This window comes from Vigna unguiculata, chromosome 8 (assembly GCF_004118075.2).
Source record: "Vigna unguiculata cultivar IT97K-499-35 chromosome 8, ASM411807v1, whole genome shotgun sequence".
Classification (NCBI taxonomy): domain Eukaryota; kingdom Viridiplantae; phylum Streptophyta; class Magnoliopsida; order Fabales; family Fabaceae; genus Vigna; species Vigna unguiculata.
The window spans coordinates 22,382,894-22,406,220 of NC_040286.1; the positions used below are offsets into that span (position 1 = coordinate 22,382,894).

The 23,327-nt window shown below is 38.0% G+C and overlaps 1 protein-coding gene across 1 annotated transcript; it reads left to right on the forward strand.

The window, feature by feature from the left end:
* Nucleotides 1-8,137: 8,137 nt before the first annotated feature.
* On the forward strand, nucleotides 8,138-9,127 carry LOC114194997. Its single transcript, XM_028085396.1, has one exon. The coding sequence runs from the start codon at nucleotides 8,138-8,140 to the stop codon at nucleotides 9,125-9,127; it is 990 nt and encodes a 329-aa protein (XP_027941197.1).
* Nucleotides 9,128-23,327: the final 14,200 nt, after the last annotated feature.

The window sequence follows — 23,327 nt, forward strand, 5'->3', positions numbered from 1 at the left end:
ACGATACATACCTAGGTTCGATTCCCGGATGGTGCATATGGGTTTGAGATATTATGATTGATATCTTTTCAGTTGATGGGCCAATTTTACGTCATCAGTCACAAATCGATGATGTTGAACATGATTCTTAGGTTTTCTTTTCTTCTTCATTTTTGCGATTAAGAAATCTCATCAGTGATTAATATTAGTCTTTTATTTCATGTTACTTTTTTAATTTCAATACTAGAGCGAACTATAAAAAAAAAATTTATATAGCTCATAAATTTTTAACTAAAGAACCAACTTTTCACATTCTTGTTCATTTTTTGGTTTTTAAATTTTCGTCCTTAATACATAATGATAATGTATTCTAAAGACAAGAGTGGATTCAATATTTTAAAACATAAAAAACAAATAATACTTATAAAGTTTTATTTATTAAAAATCGTAAACATTCACAAATATAATGATGAATATTATAATGTTTATGTCTAAATGAGAAATTGATTCCCTTAAGAGTCGTCTAGTGGTAGAATACTACCATAGTACGTATTATAGATTTTTGTGCTTGATTCTTGTCTTGTGCATCGTTGTGAAAGCTATGATGATTAATGTGTTTTAAATTTTGGGGTCAATTGTTCGTCATTGTTCACAAAACGATGATGAAGAACATGATTTTAAGCTCTACATTTTTTCATGATATTTTTTGATTAAGAAATCTTGTTTAGAGAGTCTTTTCTATTAAATGCATAGACATTCGTAAATATAATGAAGAAGATTATAAATTACATATCCAAATGAATAATTCAATTCACGAAGTGCACCAATGGTCTAGTTGTAGAATAGTACCTTGCCATGGTACAAACTCAGGTTCGATTCCCGGATGGTGCATGTGGGTTTGAGCTATGATGACTAATGTCTTTTCAATTGATGGGTCAATTGTACATCATTGTTCCCAAATCGATGATGTTAAACATGATTTAGAGCTCTTCATTTTTGTTTATATTTTGCGATTAAGAAATCTTGTTTAGGGAGTTTTATTTACTAAAAGCTTAGACATCCATAAATATATTGAAGAATATTATAAATTCCATATCCAAATGAGTAATTCAATTCACTAAGCGCACTAGTGGTCTGGTAGTAGAATAGTATTGTGCCACGACACAGACCCAAGTTTGATTCTAGGTTGATGTTTGTGGGTTAGAGCTATGGTGATTGAAAATTGCCGAGTCAATTGTACGTCATCGTTCACAAATTGATAAGGCAGAATAAGATTCTGAGCTCTTCTTTTTTTTTTCCTTCATTTTTTGCGATTCGAAAATCTCATTAGTGATTAATGTTAGTTTTTTATTTAATGTTAGGCTTTGAATTTCAATAGTGGGGTGAATTATATAAAAGATGTTAGCTAATACATTTGAAACTAAAGAACCAATCTTTCACATTCTTGTTCCATTTTTGGTTTTTAATTTTCGTTCTCAATACATAATGATAGATTGTTCTAAAGATAAGAGTGGGTTCAATATTTTAAAACATAAAGAAGGTATACTATTTATAGAGTTTTATTTATTAAAAAGCTTAAACATTCATAAATATAATCATGAACATTATAAAGTATATGTCCAAATGAGAAATTGATTCCATGAAGCATTGGTGGTGTAGTGGTACTATATTATCCTACTTCGTATTGTAGATGCTCGTGTTTGATTCTCGACTAGTGCATCGATGTGAGAGCTATCATAATTAATGTGTTTTCAAATTCTGGGTCAATTGTTCGTCTTCGTTCACAGATCGATGTGAAGAACATGATTCTGAGCTATTCATTTTTTTCTTGATATATTCCATTTAAGAAATCTTGTTTAGAGAGTTTTATTTATTAAAAGCTTAGACATTCATAAGTATAATGAAGAAGATTATAAATTCCATATCCAAATGAGTAATTCAATTCACGAAGCATACTAGTGGTCTAGTTGTAGAATAATACCCTGCCACGGTTCAAACCCAGGTTCGATTCCCAGCTGGTGTATATGGGTTAGAGCTATGATGATTTATGTTTCGTCCTCAATACATAATGATAGTGTATTCTAAAGATAAGAGTGAATTCAATATTTTAAAACATAAAGAAGGTGTAAAACTTATATAGTCTTATTTATTAAAAACTATAGACATTCATAATTATAATGATGAACATTATAAATTCTTTGTCCAAATGAGAAATTGATTCCATGAAGCACTAGTGGTCTAGTGGTAGAATACTATCGTACTACATATTATAGATGCTCTTGTTTGCTGCATCGTTGTGAGAGCTATGATGATTAATGTGTTTTCAAATTCTGGGTCAATTATTCGTCATCATTCATAAATCGATGATAAAGAACATGATTATGAGCTCTTCATTTTTTTCTTGATATTTTACGATTAAGAAATCCTGTTTAGAGATTTTTATTTATTAAAAGCTTAGACATTCATAAATATAATGAAGAAGATTATAAATTCCATATCTAAATGAGTAATTCAATTCATGAAGCACACTAGTGGTCTAGTGGTAGAATAGTACCTTGCCATAGTACAGACCCGAGTTTGATACTTGGCTGGTGCATGTAGGCTAGAGTTATGATGATTAATGTCTTTTCAGTTGATGGGTCAATTGTACATCATCGTTCACAAATCGATGATGCAGAACATGATTATGAGCTTTTTTCTTCATTTTTTTTATGATTATGAAATCTTATTAGTGATTAATGTTAGTCTTTTAATTTCAATTAATATTAGTCTTTTATATACTCAATGAAAAATATATTGGAGATACGAATAAGTTTTATGACAAACCAATTAATTAGAAGAAATGAAAAATAGAAAGAATATATATATATATATATATATATATATATATATATAGGATTACTTAATTAATTACGAATATTTCAATAATTAAAACGGGGGTGGAGATATGTCGGGGATGGGTATTATGGCGGGGATATGTTCATCCTTATACCTATCAACACCCAATTTCGTCCGGGTAAATAAATTTATTTTCAAAAAAAAATAAAAAAAATAAAAAAAATGTGAAACATTATTTTCTTCAAAGATTTTCAAACTTTAATTTAGAAAAGAAAAAAGAAAAAAAAAGAGATGAAAAAAAAAGGAATAAAGAGGGAATAGCCCAATTTGTTATTAATTATCGCACTCCTTCTCATGAGCCCAACAACTCAACCTGCTTTCTACCCTTGTTCTTGGAAGAGAAATTAGTGATATGATTCTAATAATGAAAAGAAATATTTCTTGAAATGGTTATAATCAATATTACTAACTGGGATTGATTTTGTGCTCTGATTTGTTAATGGTTAGAATCAATATTACTAATTTGGGATTGATTTTGTGCTCTGATTTACTATAATTTGATTCTTATACTGTGTTGCTATCATAACCAATTCCTTCCTTATATTGTTCATTACAATTAAGGCTGAGATTGCATTAATATTACAAGGTGCGAGTATAAATACTCACTCCATCATAACCACCTTAAAAAAGGAAATTCTCTACACTACTCTAATTCTTTCCCATCACCACTCCCACATACACACATCTTTTTAATCTCTCTTTAAAAAAAAATATTGAAGGAGGTAGAAGAAAGAAAAAAAAAACATTTTCTACACTCTCTCTTTCTCCATTACCACCCACATAGACAGACACCTCTCATCTTTATCTCTCTAGCAAAAAACAAAAATATTAGAAAAGGAGGCAAAGAATAAGAAAAAGAGAAAAGGTGAGGAGATATTGAACATTTTTTATGGTACGTAACTGCTAGTTCATTTTTTTTCTTTTGATTTATTTTTATCAATTTTTTATTATTCTTTTTAAATCATTAATTTTTTTCCCATTTTTTTGGTGTCTGTTCGACCACTCGCGTTGCATGACACCTCTTTTAGACTTTCGTTCCTTTTTTTTTCTAAAAAATATATATCAATCTAAGAATAAAATATAACTTTCTTTGTTTACTCTTTTATATCTATTTGGTTGCTCACGTCGCAATGACATCCACAACTACTCTAAAATAACTTTAAAAAAATATTAAAGATTTATAAATGATTAAAAAATAAAAAAAAAGATTAGAAAAAATTTTATTTGAAGTGTCTATCTGGCCGCTCGCGTCGCGTGACACCAATTTTAAAATAATACTAAAATTTAAATAAAAAGGTTTTTCAAAATTATAAAACAAATTAAATCATTTTTCAAATAATTTTCCAAATAGATTTTTCAAAAAGAACTATGTAACCCTGATTCTCCATTCACATGGAGATACGTATGAGCGAGGATTAATCCTCGTCGGGCCCAAAAAATCAAAAAAATAGTTGTTTTTTGTACATTCTTTTATTACTAATTTTGGGAAAAATTAAATATTTTGAAAAACCACAAAACTTTTGCACATTTAATTAAAGGTACCGTCTTAGGACGAACGTTGTGGGGTGCTAATACCTTCCCCACGCATAACCGATTCCCGGACCAAAAATCTGGTTTTTCGCAGACCTTGCTCTTTTTTATGGTCCATAGTTTCCTATAATAACTATGGTGGCGACTCCAAACTTTGTTTTTACAAAATTTTATTTTTTTGGTTCGTCGTCCTGTCGCGATTTCGGTTGCGACAGATGGCGACTCCACTGGGGATGCTAGAGATTCTGACCATGTATTTGGATGTGCAAAATTGTTGTGGTTTTTCTTCATATTTTTTCTTTCTCATTTTTTTTTGGTATGTGTTTTTTAAATTTTTTTTATATTTAGAATAATTGTATGTGTATATTCTTCTTTATTTTTGTATTTGGAATAATTGACAGGTGTGGGTTTAGGTATACATTGTGTTCTCCCTTCACACACACACATTTTATTCATTACATGAATGAGGCTCTATACCCGGGCTGAGTTGCTTAGAATTAGAGGGGATTGTGTAGCAGTGTCACAATGGATGTACTTCCCAAGTGGTCATTGTGAGAACCCCAACTAGAGTTTGTTTGCTTCATTCGTACTCCCACTTCTTGTTGTTTACCAACTGTCGTGGGAAATGCCATGAAGTGGGCCATAGCTCTAGTTGTAAGACCCATAGAATTTAATTAAATAAATAAATAAATAATTAATAAATACGGGAGGGGTAATAATTATGACATTAAATTATGGTTGGTATGATGTGGAAAGGTGTTAGCTCATGTAGTTGAGAGCACTTTGATTGTGTGAAAGGACTTGGGTTCGAGTCCTATGTATGATACTTTTTGTGTTATTATTATTATTTCAATCTATGAAAGCATGTTCTATTATGATATGATGCTTGAATTGTGATGGTTAGCATGAAACATGATTGGTTGAAGTGGTTATGCACTTGAGTGGTAACAAATGGGTCATGGGTTCAAACCTTGGAAATGTTAAATGGAACTTATGCTTATTTTTATTTTGCTAATGGTGACTTTAGAGGGAAATGGGAAAGGTTAACAGAAACCATGGGAAGCAGTACGGCCAAGGGGGGGCTGCATTCACCATTCATGATGAGTGATGGATGGTTATTAAAAAGTAAATGAACATAAATTCGTTTTAATGTTTTGGGTAACCTAAAGTACTAGTTTAAAAGGAAAAAGTTGGAGTTTAGGCAAGGGTTTGACAAGGCTGAACTTAGACTCAGAAAAACAGAGACAAGGGTGAGTGAGAGGGGTCTGACGTGAGAGAGTTGAAGGCAGAATTGAGAGAAACCGAGGTTGGCTATTAGTGATCAAGGAAGAGCTTCATCAATTGTTCAAATTTAAGCTAAGGATCCAGGTTAGGGGAGTTTACCGCGATTATATTGTTGTTTGGTATGAATTCTGTGAAAATAATGTTTAAGATATGCATGCACTATGTTTATTCTGAGTTTCTGTTGAATTCTGGAAATTTTCCAGAAACCGCCTGGCGGGCTATACATAGCCGCCAGGCGGCTTATCCATTTCTGTGTATTTTGCTGTGTTCTGGGTGCAGCGCCTGGCGGTGAATCCCTGTACCGCCAGGCGACTCATAGTCTAGGCCATTCTGGGTGTTTTTGGATGAACCGCCTGGCGGGATTGGCTCTGATCGCCAGGCGGCGCGAGTTGAACACTCGTTTTAAGCTTTTCTTGAGTGTTTGGCATGAATTGTTCGGAAGGAAATCAAGGGGTGGGTCTTATGAGTGGATTTGGTGTAGAAGTGTTTTGATTTCGAGTGTAATTCACATGGAAATTCAATGGAACAGTGACCAAGCGTTTAGGGTTGAACAATTGTGGTTTGATGTCGTGAGAGTGATCAGTGATTGGAATGCTGGAATAATTTTAATAGATGTGGGCGTAGGCTACGAGGAACACGATACATAAGGGATAGAGTATAGAGATTTCACTACGGTAATGATATTTTCCCTCTTACTATACAAACGAACTTGGGAAGTGTATAAATTGGTTGAGATAGTGGTAATAGGAAGCTTGGGGAAGTATGTTAGGTCACGGGATATTCTAGTACTGTTAGAGCCTTAATAACCTGCGTGTCAGTATGGAATTGGGGAAAATAAGAATGACACCTAATCATGGGTGAGTTTCTTGGCTTGTAATTATTTTATGGAAAGTTGTAGTAGAGAGGGAGAGTGGTACAGTTTCATCTAAGTGAACAATACCATGCACTGAGTTAGGAGTATAATAGATTGAGGATGGGTGTGAGGGCAAGATGCGAAGGGTAATTGACCAAAACCAGTACTGCATAAGTACTGATACGGCGCCTGGCGACAGAATTAGGTCCGCCAGGTGGTAGAGAGGCAACAATGGGGCTCTGGTGCAGGAGGCGCCCGGCGGCAGAGGGGTTCCGCCAGGCGATGGCGACGAAATTCGTGGTCTCTGGAACAGCGTCCGCCTGGCGATGGAAACGGTTCCGCCAGGCGGTAGTTACTGAATTTGTGATTTATGGGGCGCTTGGCGGCACGTGTCCCCCCCGCCAGGCGGTCTGGAAGCTGGTAGCGCCTAGCGGTACGTGTCCCCCGCCAGGCGATTTATATTGCTACAGATTTGAGTTTTGATTGTGAATTTGTGATCTACAGTGCGTCTAGTGATGCTTTAAGGGTGAGATTGCTGGTGTTCCTTGAGTTGTGGCTCGGAACGTATCCCTTGAGTTGTGGTTCGGGATAGGGGTTAAGCACGTGGTATTCCTTGAGTTGTGGCTCGAAATAGCATCTCTTGAGTTGTGGCTCGGGATGGCGGATGGACACGAGGGACCCTGGAGTAGTTGCTCGGGTTGGTGAGTTTTGCCGGTATGAGTGTGCTGGTTGTGGCCAGTACGGATGGGTCCAGTTAGATTGCCCTCCTCAGTTGTTGGCTGACGAGGTTGGTAGTCTTGGGACGATACGGACTATATTCGTATATGGGAACTCTACCTGGCGTTGCAGTGTATGATCCGTAGCATGTTTTCCCGCACGTGCTCTATCGGTTGTGGCCGATAGGTATGGTAGCAAGTCACCTTGAAGTAATCCTTAGTCGTTGTAGAACATGAATAATCTGATTGGGGGTCAGATGGTAGAAATTAAAGAATAGGACAAAGTGAGATAATTATATTATGTATGGTCGCTTGTGTTTATATGATTATATTTCTGTAACTTTACATATGTGATTTAATTGTTAAGCTCACCCTATTTGCGTGTGTGTGGCGATGATCGTGTACGCGGTACACGGGAGCAGATTCTATTGATGCAGGTGGCTCAGGTGACGCTTAGCCGCGGAGAGGGGTTATACTTGGGAAATTGCTTATGTTTTCTTTATTGCCTTTGAAAACAGTTGTAAACCCTGATGGGTAATTTTATAACGTTATGGTGTTGGTATTCATAGACTTTATTCGATGGTTTAATGAAGTTTTTAAATTTTCCCGTGTTTTGGGAAAGTGAGGTATTATTAAATGCGCACGGTTTTAATTTATTTATTTTTATTTAATTCTAAATCAGTAATATCCTGACGGGATGTTACATTTGGTATCAGAGCATTGGTTTTCAAAATGATTTTTGGGGTCTATGGGGAGTGAGCATACCGTGTTACGTTTGCGTGACTAATTGTCTATGCTGTTAGTTTATTTCTGGATATGAAATCCTAATATGGGCCGTGTGTGTGTAAACAGCTATAATATGTGGCGCGCACGAGCTATGGCTAACAGGAGGAGGAGGAACACAGCTGGAGCTGATGACATAGCTCAGGTGATCCATCGTATGGTGGATGCGATGCAGCCCATAGCGGCGCCACCCAGAGCTGTAGTGGCACCTACCCGACCAGTATCTATGGAGGATTTCATGAAACACCGGCCGGCCAAGTTCTCTGGCAAGGCCACTCCTGATGAGGCAGATGCCTGGATGCGGGAATGTGAGAAGATCTGTAGAGTGTTGGGGTGCACAGATGAGCAGAGGCTGTTGTTTGTCACATTTCTCCTTGTGGCAGACGCAGAGTATTGGTGGCAGGGGATGCAGCAGTTGATGCAGACCCGTGAGGAGCAGGTGACATGGACTATCTTCAGGACGAGGTTCCTGGAGAAGTACTTTCCCGACAGTGCGAGGCACGAGCGGGAGGCAGAGTTCCTTACTCTTCAGCAGGGGACCATGACTGTGGCGGCATACATAGAGAGGTTTAAGTATCTGGCGCGTTTCTACACCCCAGTAGTCACCGAGGAGTGGAGGTGTAGGAAGTTCGAGGGCGGATTAAAACATGAGATACGCCGTTTCATTGTGCCGCTTCGGATTAGAGAGTTTCCAGTTTTGGTCGAACAGGCCAAGACTGTGGAGCAGTTGGAGACCGGGTCGAGTAGTGGAGGGAAACAACAGAGGACTATCCCAGATGTCAGACCACAGAGGAAACCTTATAGCAGACCGCCGACTACCTGGGGAAGGCTACAGTGTTATAACTGTGGCGGGGAACACTTGAGGAGGGATTGCACTAGACCTGCCAGCAGTGCAGGTGAAGGTAGTAGCACTGGTAAGTGCTACGTATGTCAGCAGACAAGGCACTTTGCACGTCAGTGTCCTAACAGAAGACCAGCTGGCAGTGTGCCAGCTAAGAGGCCAGTAGGAGACCGACCCAGAGCACCGGGGCGTGTGTTTGCTTTGACGACGCCAGAAGCGAAACAGTCAGGTAACCTTTTATAGTTTATGTGTTTGTTGTGTGACCATGAGGTGGTGGTGTTGTTCGACTCGGGAACCACTCATTCGTTTGTGTCTAATGAATGTGTGAGGAGGCTAGGGCTTACGATGCGAGAGCTGGGATGCGAGCTTTTAGTCGTGACGCCAGCGTCTGGAGAGGTATCCACCACTTCTATATGCGTGGGGTGTCCTATGGAGGTGGCAGGCCGCAGTTTCAGGCTGAATCTCATTTGTTTGCCGATGGAAGGTTTAGATGTGATTCTGGGTATGGACTGGTTGTCAAGTAACCATGTCGTCATTGATTGCGGGCAGCGCAAGATAGTGTTTCCTGATACGGTGGGGTTAGAACTTATCTCGTCTAATCAGGCGGTGAGGGAGATTGAGGCTGGAGCTACATGTTACATGATTGTGGCTCAGGCGGAGAAGATGAGCACAGCCGAGAAGATTAGTAGGATTCCGGTAGTGGATGAATACGCAGATGTATTTCCGGATGAGATTCCAGAACTACCGCCTAGCAGGGATGTGGATTTCTCCATTGATCTCATCCCTGGCGCTGGGCCAGTTTCTATGGCACCGTACAGAATGGCGCCTGCTGAGTTAGCTGAGTTGAAGAAACAGATTGAGGATCTGCTTGAGAAGAAGTTCATCCGACCGAGTGCATCACCGTGGGGAGCACCAGTTCTGTTAGTGAAAAAGAAAGATGGTAGCTCCCGGTTGTGTGTTGATTACCGGCAGCTGAATAAGCTAACGATAAAGAATAAGTACCCGTTGTCGAGGATTGACGATCTATTGGATCAGTTGAGGGGAGCTGCGGTGTTCTCAAAAATAGACCTGAGATCTGGGTATCATCAGATCCTTGTTAGGCCGGAGGATGTCCAGAAGACAGCTTTTCGATCACGGTATGGTCACTACGAGTATGTAGTGATGCCATTTGGGGTGACCAATGCGCCGGCTATATTCATGGATTACATGAATAGGATTTTCAGGCCATACCTAGATCAATTTGTAGTAGTGTTTATCGATGACATTCTGATCTACTCCGAGAGCAGGGAAGAACACGCAGAGCATCTGAGAGTAGTATTGGGGATTCTCAGAGAGCACCAGTTGTATGGGAAATTGTCGAAATGTGAATTCTGGTTAGAAGAGGTACAATTCCTGGGCCATGTGATCTCAGCCCAAGGAATAGCCGTTGATCCGGCAAAGATAGAGACGGTAGTGAAGTGGGAGAGGCCCCAAACAGTTTCAGAGGTGCGGAGTTTTCTGGGTTTGGCAGGATATTATCGACGGTTTGTGGAGGGTTTCTCCAAGATGGTGAGTCCTCTTACACAGCTTACGAGAAAGGACCAGCCTTTCTCGTGGATAGATGAGTGTGAAGCTTGCTTTGAGGATATGAAGAGAAGACTAACCACCGCACTGATATTGGCAATCCTTGACACGACTAAAACATTTGAGGTATACTGTGATGCCTCGTATCAGGGGTTAGGCTGCGTGCTGATGCAGGATAAACGGCCTGTAGCTTATGCATCGAGACAATTGAAGGTGCATGAGAAGAATTACCCGACACACGACTTGGAGTTAGCGGCAGTCGTGTTTGCCCTCAAGACATAGAGGCATTACCTGTATGGAGCGCAGTTCCAGGTATTCAGCGATCATAAAAGTTTGAAATACTTGTTTGATTAGAAAGAGCTGAATATGAGACAGAGGCGTTGGATGGAGTACTTAAAGGACTACGACTTTGAGCTATTGTACCACCCTGGTAAAGCTAACGTCGTAGCGGATGCCTTGAGTAGGAAGAGAATTCATGTATCAGCTATGATGATTAGAGAGTTGGAGCTGATAGAACAGTTGAGGGACATGAATCTGGGGTTGGATATGGGGCCTGGACAGATACAATGCAACATGTTGAGGATCACGAATGAGTTTTTAGATGAGCTTCGTGTGGAACAGGGTAAGGACCAGGAGCTGCAGTTGATAATTGATGAGTTGGGCACTGAGAAGAGGAAGGATTTTCGGATGGGCAGAGATGGGATTCTACAGTTCAGGGAGAGAGTGTGTGTTCCTAACAGTAGGATTCTAAGAAAGATGCTCCTAGATGAGGGGCATAAGAGTCGTCTTAGCATACGTCCGGGTATGACTAAGATGTACAAGGATTTGAAAGCCTCTTTCTGGTGGACGGGTATGAAGACGGATGTGGCTGATTATGTCGCTTCTTGCTTGGTATATCAGAAAGCGAAGATAGAACATCAGCGACCGGGTGGTATGTTAGAACCTCTGGACATTCCACAGTGGAAATGGGACAGCATTTCCATGGATTTCATCACTCACCTGCCGAGATCAGTGAGAGGGCACGACTCAATCTGGGTGATAGTAGACAGGTTGACGAAGTGTGCTCATTTTCTGCCGATTAACCAGAAGATGAATATGGATAGGTTGGCGGATTTGTATGTGCGAGAGATTGTTAGATTACATGGAGTACCAGCGAGTATTGTGTCAGATAGAGACCCAAGGTTCACATCGAGGTTCTGGCAGTCGTTACAGAACGCTTTGGGTACTCAGCTCAGGATGAGCTCCGCCTATCATCCTCAGACAGATGGACAGTCTAAGCAGACTATACAGTCGTTGGAGGACCTGTTGAGAACCTGTGTTTTAGATCATCTGGGTACAAGGAGTGATGTGTTGTCGTTGGTAGAATTCACGTATAATAACAGTTATCATACCAGTATTGGAATGGCTCCCTACGAGGCCCTGTATGGTAGGAGATGTAGGACGCCATTGTGTTGGCAGCAGGATGGCGAGGCAGTGGTTCTTGGACCAGAGTTCTTACAACAGACCACCGAGAAGGTGAGGGTGATTCAGGATCGAATGCGCGCGACTCAGAGCAGGCAGAAGTCGTACGCGGACAAGAGGAGGAGGCCGCTTGAGTTTGAGGCAGGGGATCACGTATTTCTCAGAGTTACCCCTACTGCAGGTATTGGTAGGGCACTTAAATCGAGGAAGTTGACACCTCGATTCATCGGACCATATCAGATCATGAGGAGGATTGGTCCTGCAGCGTACGAGATGGCATTGCCACCACACTTGGGAAACTTGCATAATGTTTTCCATGTGTCACAGTTGAGAAAATACATAGCCGATCCTACACATATTCTGGAGGATGACAATGTGCAGATACGGGAGGACTTAACCATTGGAGCCGGACCAGTGAGAATCTTGGATTCTCAAACAAAACAGCTCAAAGGGAAGGAAATCAGAACCGTGAAAGTCCTATGGGATGAGGCAACTCAAGAGATGACATGGGAGATGGACGATGTCATGAGGCGGTCCTATCCTCATCTCTTCACTGGTAAGTTCTCTTTTTCAAGGACGAAAAATTTAAAAAGGGGGGAGTATTGTAAGACTCGTAGAATTTAATTAATTAAATAATTAATTAATTAATAAATACGGGAGGGGTAATAATTATGACATTAAATTATGGTTGGTATGATATGGAAAGGTGTTAGCTCATGTGGTTGAGAGCACTTTGATTGTGTGAAAGGACTTGGGTTCGAGTCCTATGCATGATACTTTTTGTGTTATTATTATTATTTCAATCTATGAAAGCATGTTCTGTTATGATATGATGCTTGAATTGTGATGGTTAGCATGAAACATGATTGGTTGAAGTGGTTATGCACTTGAGTGGTAACAAATGGGTCATGGGTTCAAACCTTGGAAATGTTAAATGGAACTTATGCTTATTTTTATTTTGCTAATGGTGACTTTAGAGGGAAATGGGAAAGGTTAACAGAAACCATGGGAAGCAGTACGGCCAAGGGGGGGCTGCATTAATGTTTTGGGTAACCTAAAGTACTAGTTTAAAAGGAAAAAGTTGGAGTTTAGGCAAGGTTTTGACAAGGCTGAACTTAGACTCAGAAAAACAGAGACAAGGGTGAGTGAGAGGGGTCTGACGTGAGAGAGTTGAAGGCAGAATTGATAGAAACCGAGGTTGGCTATTAGTGATCAAGGGAGAGCTTCATTAATTGTTCAAATTTAAGCTAAGGATCCAGGTTAGGGGAGTTTACCGCGATTATATTGTTGTTTGGTATGAATTCTGTTAAAATAATGTTTAAGATATGCATGCACTGTGTTTATTCTGAGTTTCTGTTGAATTCTTGAAATTTTCCAGAAACCGCCTGGCGGGCTATACATAGCCGCCAGGCGGCTCATCCATTTCTGTGTATTTCGCTGTGTTCTGGGTGCAGCGCCTGGCGGTGAATCCCTGTACCGCCAGGCGACTCATAGTCTAGGCCATTCTGGGTGTTTTTGGATGAACCGCCTGGCGGGATTGGTTATGATCGCCAGGCGGCGTGAGTTGAACACTCGTTTTAAGCTTTTCTTGAGTTTTTGGCATGAATTGTTCGGAAGGAAATCAAGGGGTGGGTCTTATGAGTGGATTTGGTGTAGAAGTGTTTTGATTTCGAGTGTAATTGACATGGAAATTCTATGGAACAGTGACCAAGCTTTTAGGGTTGAACAATTGGGGTTTGATGTCGTGAGAGTGATCAGTGATTGGAATGCTGGAATAATTTTAATAGATGTGGGCGTAGGCTGCGAGGAACACGATACATAAGGGAGATGGCGCGAGAAATGATGGAGATTAATCTGGAATGAAAATCAAGGGATAGTGAGGCTGCGAAGGTGTGGGAATTCTGGAAATTTTACCAGAAGTCTGATGCACCGCCTGGTGGCACGGAACTAGCCGCCAGGCGCCAGTACAGTGACGTGGATGCTTGTGGTTATTCTGGTCTAGGATGGTATTTTAGGATAATTAGTGTTTGGTCTCTTGGTAAATCAATTTCTAGTGTATCTGTGAAGGGATAGAGTATAGAGATTTCACTACGGTAATGATATTTTCCCTCTTACTATACAAATGAACTTGGGAAGTGTATAAATTGGTTGAGATAGTGGTAATAGGAAGCTTGGGGAAGTATGTTAGGTCACGGGATATTCTAGTACTGTTAGAGCCTTAATAACCTGCGTGTCAGTATGGAATTGGGGAAAATAAGAATGACACCTAATCATGGGTGAGTTTCTTGGCTTGTAATTATTTTATGGAGAGTTGTAGTAGAGAGGGAGAGTGGTACAGTTTCATCTAAGTGAACAATACCATGCACTGAGTTAGGAGTATAATGGATTGAGGATGGGTGTGAGGGCAAGATGCGAAGGGTAATTGACCAAAACCAGTACTGCATAAGTACTGATAAGGTGCCTGGCGACAGAATTAGGTCCGCCAGGCGGTAAAGAGGCAACAGTGGGGCTCTGGTGCAGGAGGCGCCCGGCGGCAGAGGGTTTCCGCCAGGCGATGGCAACGAAATTCGTGGTCTCTGGAACAGCGTCTGCCTGGCGATGGAAACGGTTCCACCAGGCGGTAGTTACTGAATTTGATATTTATAGGGCGCTTGGCGCCTAGCGGCACGTGTCCCCCCCGCCAGGCAGTCTGGAAGCTGGTAGCGCCTAGCGGTACGTGTCCCCCACCAGGCGATTTATACTGCTACAGATTTGAGTTTTGATTGTGAATTTGTGATCTACAGTGCGTCTAGTGATGCTTTAAGGGTGAGATTGCTGGTGTTCCTTGAGTTGTGGCTCAGAACGTATCCCTTGAGTTATGGCTCGGGATAAGGGTTAAGCACGTGGTATTCCTTGAGTTGTGGCTCGGAATAGCATCTCTTGAGTTGTGGCTCGGGATGGCGGATGGACACGAGGGACCCTGGAGTAGTGGCTCGGGTTAGCGAGTGTTGCCGGTATGAGTGTGCTGGTTGTGGCCAGTACGGATGGGTCCAGTTAGATTGCGCTCCTCAGTTGTTGGCTGACGAGTTTGGTAGTCTTGGGACGATACGGACTATGTTCGTATATGGGAACTCTACCTGGCGTTGTGGTGTATGATCCGTAGCATGTTTTCCCGCACGTGCTCTATCGGTTGTGGCCGATAGGTATGGTAGCAAGTCACCTTGAAGTAATCCTTAGTCGTTGTAGAACATGAATAATCTGATTGGGGGTCAGATGGTAGAAATTAAAGAATAGGGCAAAGTGAGATAATTATATTATGTATGGTCGCTTGTGTTTATATGATTATATTTCTGTAACTTTACATATGTGATTTAATTGTTAAGCTCACCCTATCTGCGTGTTTGTGGCGATGATCGTGTACGCGGTACACGGGAGCAGATTCTGTTGATGCAGGTGGCTCAGGTGACGCTTAGCCGCGGAGAGGGGTTATACTTGGGAAATTTCTTATGTTTTCTTTATTGCCTTTGAAAACAGTTGTAAACCCTGATGGGTAATTTTATAACGTTATGGTGTTGGTATTCATAGACTTTATTCGATGGTTTAATGAAGTTTTTAAATTTTCCCGTGTTTTGGGAAAGTGAGGTATTATTAAATGCGCACGGTTTTAATTTATTTATTTTTATTTAATTCTAAATCAGTAATATCCTGACGGGATGTTACACTAGTGACCTTGATATTTAGGTATTAGGGAACTATCCTTGTGAGCACATATACTTTCCCTTATAACTTTAAGCATCAAACCCATGTTAAATAGAGACACTAAAGGGAGACTATTTGCGTCCTTTACCCTCACCTTTCCTTATATATAATAATAAATGCATCACAATCACACCATTATTAGCCATAAAAATACATTTCATTCGCCATTAGCTTATCATGTGAATAAGTGCCCTCTGAGGCACAACAAACATGCATTGCATTCCATTTTGTGGTCATTCATGATACGTTATCCAAAGATTCAAACACATAGCATGCATCAGCATAAATTTAAAAAAAAATTACACTACAATAAGTTCAAATTGTTTCCCACTTCTCTTATCACCAAATTCTTGGAATCTTTCTTATGAAAAATGATGAAAAATAATAAAACATTCTTTGGTCAAATCAGTGGATTGAATAAAAAAAATAAAATTTTGTTTGTTATCATGTCGTTTGAAGCATCATATAGTCTTGCATACATGAAATTGCTCAAATCTATCTTCCTTTCCATCTCTCTTCCACCATAAACCTTGTTTTCTTTTCCATGGAGAATTATCATAAAGGGGACACATATATTAAAAAGAATTACCATAAATTCTTTGAACACACAGAAAAACAAAAGGAAGAAAAGTTTGTTAGACTAACAACTTTGAAGGACAGTCTAGGCAAAAAATAATGCAAAAACAAAGTGAAAAAAAAAAGAACAAAACAAGGGACATCCTATTACATGAACTAAATTATTTTCCTCTGAATTAAATTTTATGTTTTTAGAAAAACAACCATGATTTGAAATGATGTGTGGCCATGTTTCTTTATAAAAAAAAAACAAAAGTGATTATCCTTTGCTATCCAATTTGAGCCTTCCAAAAAATTTCTTTCAAATTACCCTAAACAAGGATCACCCTCCCACTGAGGGTTGACATAATATTTGCATTTGTTTCATCTGACTAGTAGTTCACCAATACAAAAATATCAAAAAAAAAGAAGAAATATTATTGGTCATATCAAGAAAGATACAAAAAAAAGGTGAACGAAAAGAAGTCAAACAAATTTTGAATGAAACATTATTCAAAGATCCTTGTTTGAAACAACCCTCACATCACTTGTTTGGGCCTTTACTATAATTCACTTCCATACCCCTAGCCTTGGCCACGATACAAGCCTAATAAAGTCCACACAGATCAAAGATTGGTTGTTATCTTTCGAAGGTTTTAATTTAGAAGAAAAATTTGATTTGCTAACAGGTTTGTTCTATAAAAAGGGTAAAATAAAAAGATTGAAAAAGTGTGTTCATAGATTTTTTTAAACACCAGGGAAGTTTATGTTTGGTTGACATGTTTCCAAAGCTCTAAAATCAATACAGGAAATCAAGCAATCTGGTTAAAATTGGGTTGTCCCCTTTCAATTCATTCTTCATGAAACTTCATCTTTGCTCCTACAGTATCCTCCGCTCTAAGCCTAAACCTTGACCAACCTTAACATAGTCCATCTTTATCAATCCCAAACCCAAACTGGGGCAGTCACTTTGTTTGTGATTCATATATTCTCATCATTCATTTTGAATTGGGGCATTTATTTATATTGAAGATTGTGATCACATCAGGGGCAACTTGTGAAGACCCTATCATTTTTCCACCTCCTCAACTGGGAAAAACCAAACACGCTTTTGCACCATAAGACCATCCTAGGCTCTCATACTAAGGGCAAATTTTTGAAGTCCCCATCATTTCCTTCATACCATCAATAACTAGGGAAAGCCCAAACACATTTTGTGCCCCAAGACCAATTCAAATTGGGGCAACTCCCTAGTTAATCTTCATCACCTTATCCAAACCTTTTCAAGCCCTTGGCAATTTCGTGCATGTCATTCAAATAGTGTTTCAAAGAAATGATTAAAAAAGTGTTTGTTAGTAAATTGATTAAACTAAGGAAATGATTTAGAAAAGTAAAAAAAAAATTGAAGTAGAATGACTCCATGAATTAGAAATAACAATGAAATGGGAATCAATTCGAATATTGTTTTCAAAAAAATGCAAAAGAAAAATTCATACATCATACCAAGTCATGCATACATGAGTAATTCATCTTTTTTTTAATAAAGCAAAATTCACCCATGCATCCATGCATCCACGCATCCATGCATGATTCATCGTCTAAGTTTAAAAAGAAAATCATAGCATGTCATACATCATCAATGATTCATAACGTGTGCATATGCATAACTCCTCCAACATTTCTCAGATTTATGAAGAAATGAAAAAATGAAAAATAGATCAAATTCCACGCATACATTCACGCATCCATGCAAGCATATCATATAGTTTCAAAAAGAAAATCATAACATTTCATGCATCATCAAATCATCCATCATACTCCACAAAATCATTGAAAATCATTTAAAAAGAAAAAGAAAAATTCAGCAATGATATTTTTTGTTTAAGTCTCAAAAACTTTAGGCATTCACTTGGTGTTTGTCAACAATTCAAAAGCAAAATTCAGGTTCTCCTTTTATTCATCAAGACCCTCTGCAAGGCAATGGTCATTGATTCCTTTGTCACATCGAGGCCCTCTGCGAGGCAATGGTCATCGATCTCTTTACATTAAGACCCTCTGCGAGGCAATGGTCATTGATTTCTTTTATATATCAAGACCCTCTGCGAGGCAATGGTCATCGATCTCTTCACATCGAGGCCCTCTGCGAGGCAATGGTCATCGATCTCTTTACATCAAGACTCTCTGCAAAGCAATGGTCATTGATTTCTTATGTCACATCGAGGCCCTCTGCGAGGCAATGGTCATCGATCTCTTTACCTCAAGACCCTCTGCAAAGCAATGGTCATTGATTCCTTATGTCACATCGAGGCCCTCTACGAGACAACGGTCATCGATCTCTTTACATCAAGACCCTCTGCGAGGCAATGGTCATTGATTTCTTTTGTCACATCGAGGCCCTCTGCGAGGCAATGGTCATCGATCTCTTTACATCAAGACCCTCTACGGGGTAATGGTCATTTTTTTCTTATGTCACATCGAGGCCATCTGCGAGGCAATGGTCATTGATTTTCGGATCGGGACCCTCTACATGGTAATGGTCATCGAATCCTTTAGATATAGAATCTCTCATCGGGATTGGTCTAATCTCTTTTTCAAAAAATCAAAGTACAAAAAGAATATGGTTTGTCAAATCGTGACCCTCTACATGGTAATGGTCACTGAATCTTTTGGATATAGACCCTCTCCTCGGGTTTGGTCTAATCTTTTCTCAAAAAATATATAAAAAAAAGAAAATTTTCAAATTGAGGCCCTCTACATGGTAATGGTCATCGAATCTTTTGAATAAACTATCTCAACGGGATTTGTCTATTTTGTTTTTTCAAAAAGTAAAAAAAAAAAGAAAAAAAGAATTAGTGTGTCAAACCGAGACCCTCTACTTGGTATGGTCAAATTTGTCTTCAAATTTATCTTCTTTTGAAACCCGAACGAAATTAGTGTTTTTATCTTTAATTGTCTTTTATTACGATAAAATGAAAAAGTCAAATTTTCATATTATGTAATAAAATCTAAGTAAAGAGGGGCAGCTATCAACACCCAATTTCGTCCGGATAAATATATTTATTTTCAAAAAAAATATAAACAAAATAAAAAAAATGTGAAACATTATTTTCTTCAAAGATTTTCAAACTTTAATTTAGAAAAGAAAAAGAAAAAAAAAAGAGATGAAAAAAAAGGAATAAATAGGGAAGAGCCCAATTTGTTATTAATTATCGCACTCCTTCTCATGAGCCCAAAAACTCAACCTGCTTTCTACCCTTGTTCTTGGAAGAGAAATTAGTGATATGATTCTAATAATGAGAAGAAATATTTCTTCAAATGGTTATAATCAATATTACTAATTGGGATTGATTTTGTGCTCTAATTTGTTAATGGTTAGAATCAATATTACTAATTTGGGATTGATTTTGTGCTCTGATTTACTATAATTTGATTCCTATACTGTGTTGCTATCATAACCAATTCCTTCTTTATATTGTTCATTACAATTAAGGCTGAGATTAGATTAATATTACAAGGTGCGAGTATAAATACTCACTCTATCATAAACACCGAAAAAAAGGAAATTCTCTACACTACTCTAATTCTTTCCCATCACCACTCCCACATACACACATCTTTTTAATCTCTCTTTAAAAAAACATATTGAAGGAGGTAGAAAAAAGAAAAAAAAACATTTTCTACACTCTCTCTTTCTTTCATTACCACCCACATAGACAGACACCTCTCATCTTTATCTCTCTAGAAAAAAACAAAAATATTAGAAAAGGAGGCAAAGAATAAGAAAAAGAGAAAAGGTGAGGAGATATTGAACATTTTTTAAGGTACGTAACTGCTAGTTCATTTTTTTCTTTTGATTTATTTTTATCAATTTTTTTATTATTCTTTTTAAATCATTAATTTTTTTTCCCATTTTTTTGGTGTTTGTTCGACCATTCGCGTTGCATGACACCTATTTTAGACTTTCGTTCCTTTTTTTCTTCTAAAAAATATATATATCAATCTAAGAATAAAATATAACTTTCTTTGTTTACTCTTTTATATCTATTTGGTTGCTCACGTCGCAATGACATCCACAACTACTCTAAAATAACTTTAAAAAAAATATTAAAAATTTATAAATGATTAAAAAATAAAAAAAAGATTAGAAAAAATTTTATTTGAAGTGTCTATATGGCCGCTCGCGTCGGAAGACACCAATTTTAAAATAATACTAAAATTTAAATAAAAAGGCTTTTCAAAATTATAAAACAAATTAAATCATTTTTCAAATAATTTTCCAAATAGATTTTTCAGAAAGAACTATGTAACCCTGATTCTCCATTCACATGGAGATACGTAGGAGCGAGGATTAATCCTCGTCGGGCCCAAAAAATCAAAAAAATAGTTGTTTTTTGTACATTCTTTTATTACTAATTTTGGGAAAAATTAAATATTTTGAAAAACCACAAAAATTTTGCACATTTAATTAAAGGTACCGTCTTAGGACGGGCGTTGTGGGGTGCTAATACCTTCCCCACGCGTAACCTATTCCCGGACCAAAAATCTGGTTTTTCGCAGACTTTGCTCTTTTTTATGGTTTTCCATAGTTTCCTATAATAACTATGGTGGCGACTCCAAACTCTGTTTTTACAAAATTTTACTTTTTTGGTTCGTCGTCCCGTCGCGATTTCGGTTGCGACAATACCCAATTGAATAAGTCGGGGATTTCCATACCCATACCTAGTCAATGCGGGGATTCCCCATCAAAACGGGAACAGGCTCGGGCAATACCCACAGGGGCGAGTTTATTTGCCATCTTTAAGTATAAGTCAACTTTGTGATAAGGTATTTAAAGTTGTGTTTGAACCCAGTCATTCTCTCATCTTTGATGCATGTGGTAGCATTGCGTTGATAGGAAAAAGAGTCAACAATATATACTTGTTTGATCTACATCATGCATCATACAACATATATTGCTTGCTTAGAAAAGAGGATGATATTTGGTTATGGCATAGAAGGCTTTGTCACATACACATGCAACATTTTAATTGACAAAATAGAAAACAGTTGGTTGAAGGTTTACCAAAACTCTAGTTTGAGAAGGATAGAGCGCGTGAAGCTTGCCAAAAAGGAAAACAAATTGAGGTCTCTTTTAAACTCAAATATTGTGTTTCAACTAAAAGACCTTTGGAGTTGCTTCACATGGATCTATTTGGACCTTCACGAACCATGAGTCTTGGTGGAAACCTTTATGCATTAGTCATAGTAGATGATTTCTCTAGGTTTACATGGACATTGTTTTTAGCAGTTAAGAATGACACATTTCATGCTTTCAAAAGGCTTTCCAAGGTTTTAGAAAATGGAAAAAGTTATAAAATTGTGTCTATTCAAGGTGATCATGGTAGAGAGTTTCAAAATGAAAAGTTTGAATATTATTGTGAAAAATGAGGCATTAAACATAACTTTTCTGCTATTAGAACTCCACAACAATATGGAGTAGTTGAAAGAAAGAATAGAGCACTTGAAGAACTTGCTAAGACCATGTTAAATGAAAATTCACTACCAAAGTATTTTTGGAGTGATGCAGTCAACATAACATTCTATGTTTTAAATTGTGTGTTGATTAGGCCTATTTTAAAGAAAACCCCTTATGAGCTTTTTCAAAGGTAGAATGCCTGTTTTCACTCACCTAAATAATGGAAAAGAACAACTTGGCATGTTTAATGCTAAAGCAGGTGTCTCAAATTAAACCTAAGAATGTGAATGATGCTTTAACTGATAATAATTGGGTTGTTGCTATGCTAGATGAGCTTAATCAATTCACAAGAAATGATGTTTGGTCTCTAGTTCCTAGAAGTGATAACATGAATATAATTGGAACTAAATGGGTGTTTAGAAATAAAATGGATGAAGATGGTAACATAGTTACAAACAAATTTAGGCTAGTTGCTAAAGAGTATAATCAAGAAGAAGACATTGATTTTGATGAACCATATGTACCTATAGCTACACTAGAAGTTGTGATAATACTATTGTTTGCACAAGCAAGCTTGAAGTAAAGAATTGATAAAGCCATGTGCATGAAGATCTTAAATGTTTGATGAAGATTGAGGAAGATCCTCTTAAAGATTAAGTTTTAGTGTGTTAAATATGTATATAACATGTTAAATGTAATGTGTTAGTGGTATACATTGTTGATAGGCTATGACATAGGTTAAATGTCTTGTGTGCCTTAGTATGTCTCTTTTAATCTGTTAAAATAGGTTTTAACAAGTTAAAAGGCTTGTTGTATATAGTTTCTGGTATGAATGCATTCAGTCAGTTGAATTATTTTTCAATCGACTGATTTCACTTAAGTCAGGTGAAATCAGCTGATTGTACGGAAAATTCAATTGACTATTTTCACTTAAACCAAAACTATATAAGCTGTGTTTTCGCGAGCAGAGGTGCGAATTTGAGTTTTTCTGAACGAAACCTTGTCATTCATCTCTCAGAAACATTCTCTCTCTTGGTTGATCTTGGTTAATTTTGGAGGCATTTTGGCTTGTGAGTAGCTTGAAGAACACATGTATGGTGTGCTAGGGACAACCACCATCAGGTTTGGATGTTCTTGTGCCTCTGGATGGTTTGCATGATGTGATTTCAGGTATACAAGTGTGATTCTTATAGGTTATAGTTCTAGATTTTTGTGTGAGTCAAAAATCTTGTATGCTTTGTGTTCAAAAGTGTAATCTTAGTGTTTGATTCAAAAAACTTTTGAATATAGTGGAAACCAGGCTCAGGTTGTCCTAGAAAACTGGATGTAGCTCTGTGATTGAGTGAACCAGTATAAAAACAACTGTGCATTCGTCTTTCCCTCATCTCACTCTCTTTGAAACTCTTTAAAAAAACTCAAGAAAACCAAGCAATTTGATCTTTGGTGTGATTTAATGCGTTCTTGTGTAATCTGAGGCTTCATACTTGTTATAAATACTGATTGGAACATGTCTTTTATATAAAAGATTGGTGTTTGAGTTGAATTCTCAAATTCTGCATTCTGCATAATTCTCCAGTATTTTAGCCGATTGAATTGCCTTTTTAATCGACTATTTCATAGCATCAAGAACAATTTAGTCTGTTGTTTTATATTTTAATCGACTGAAAGTGT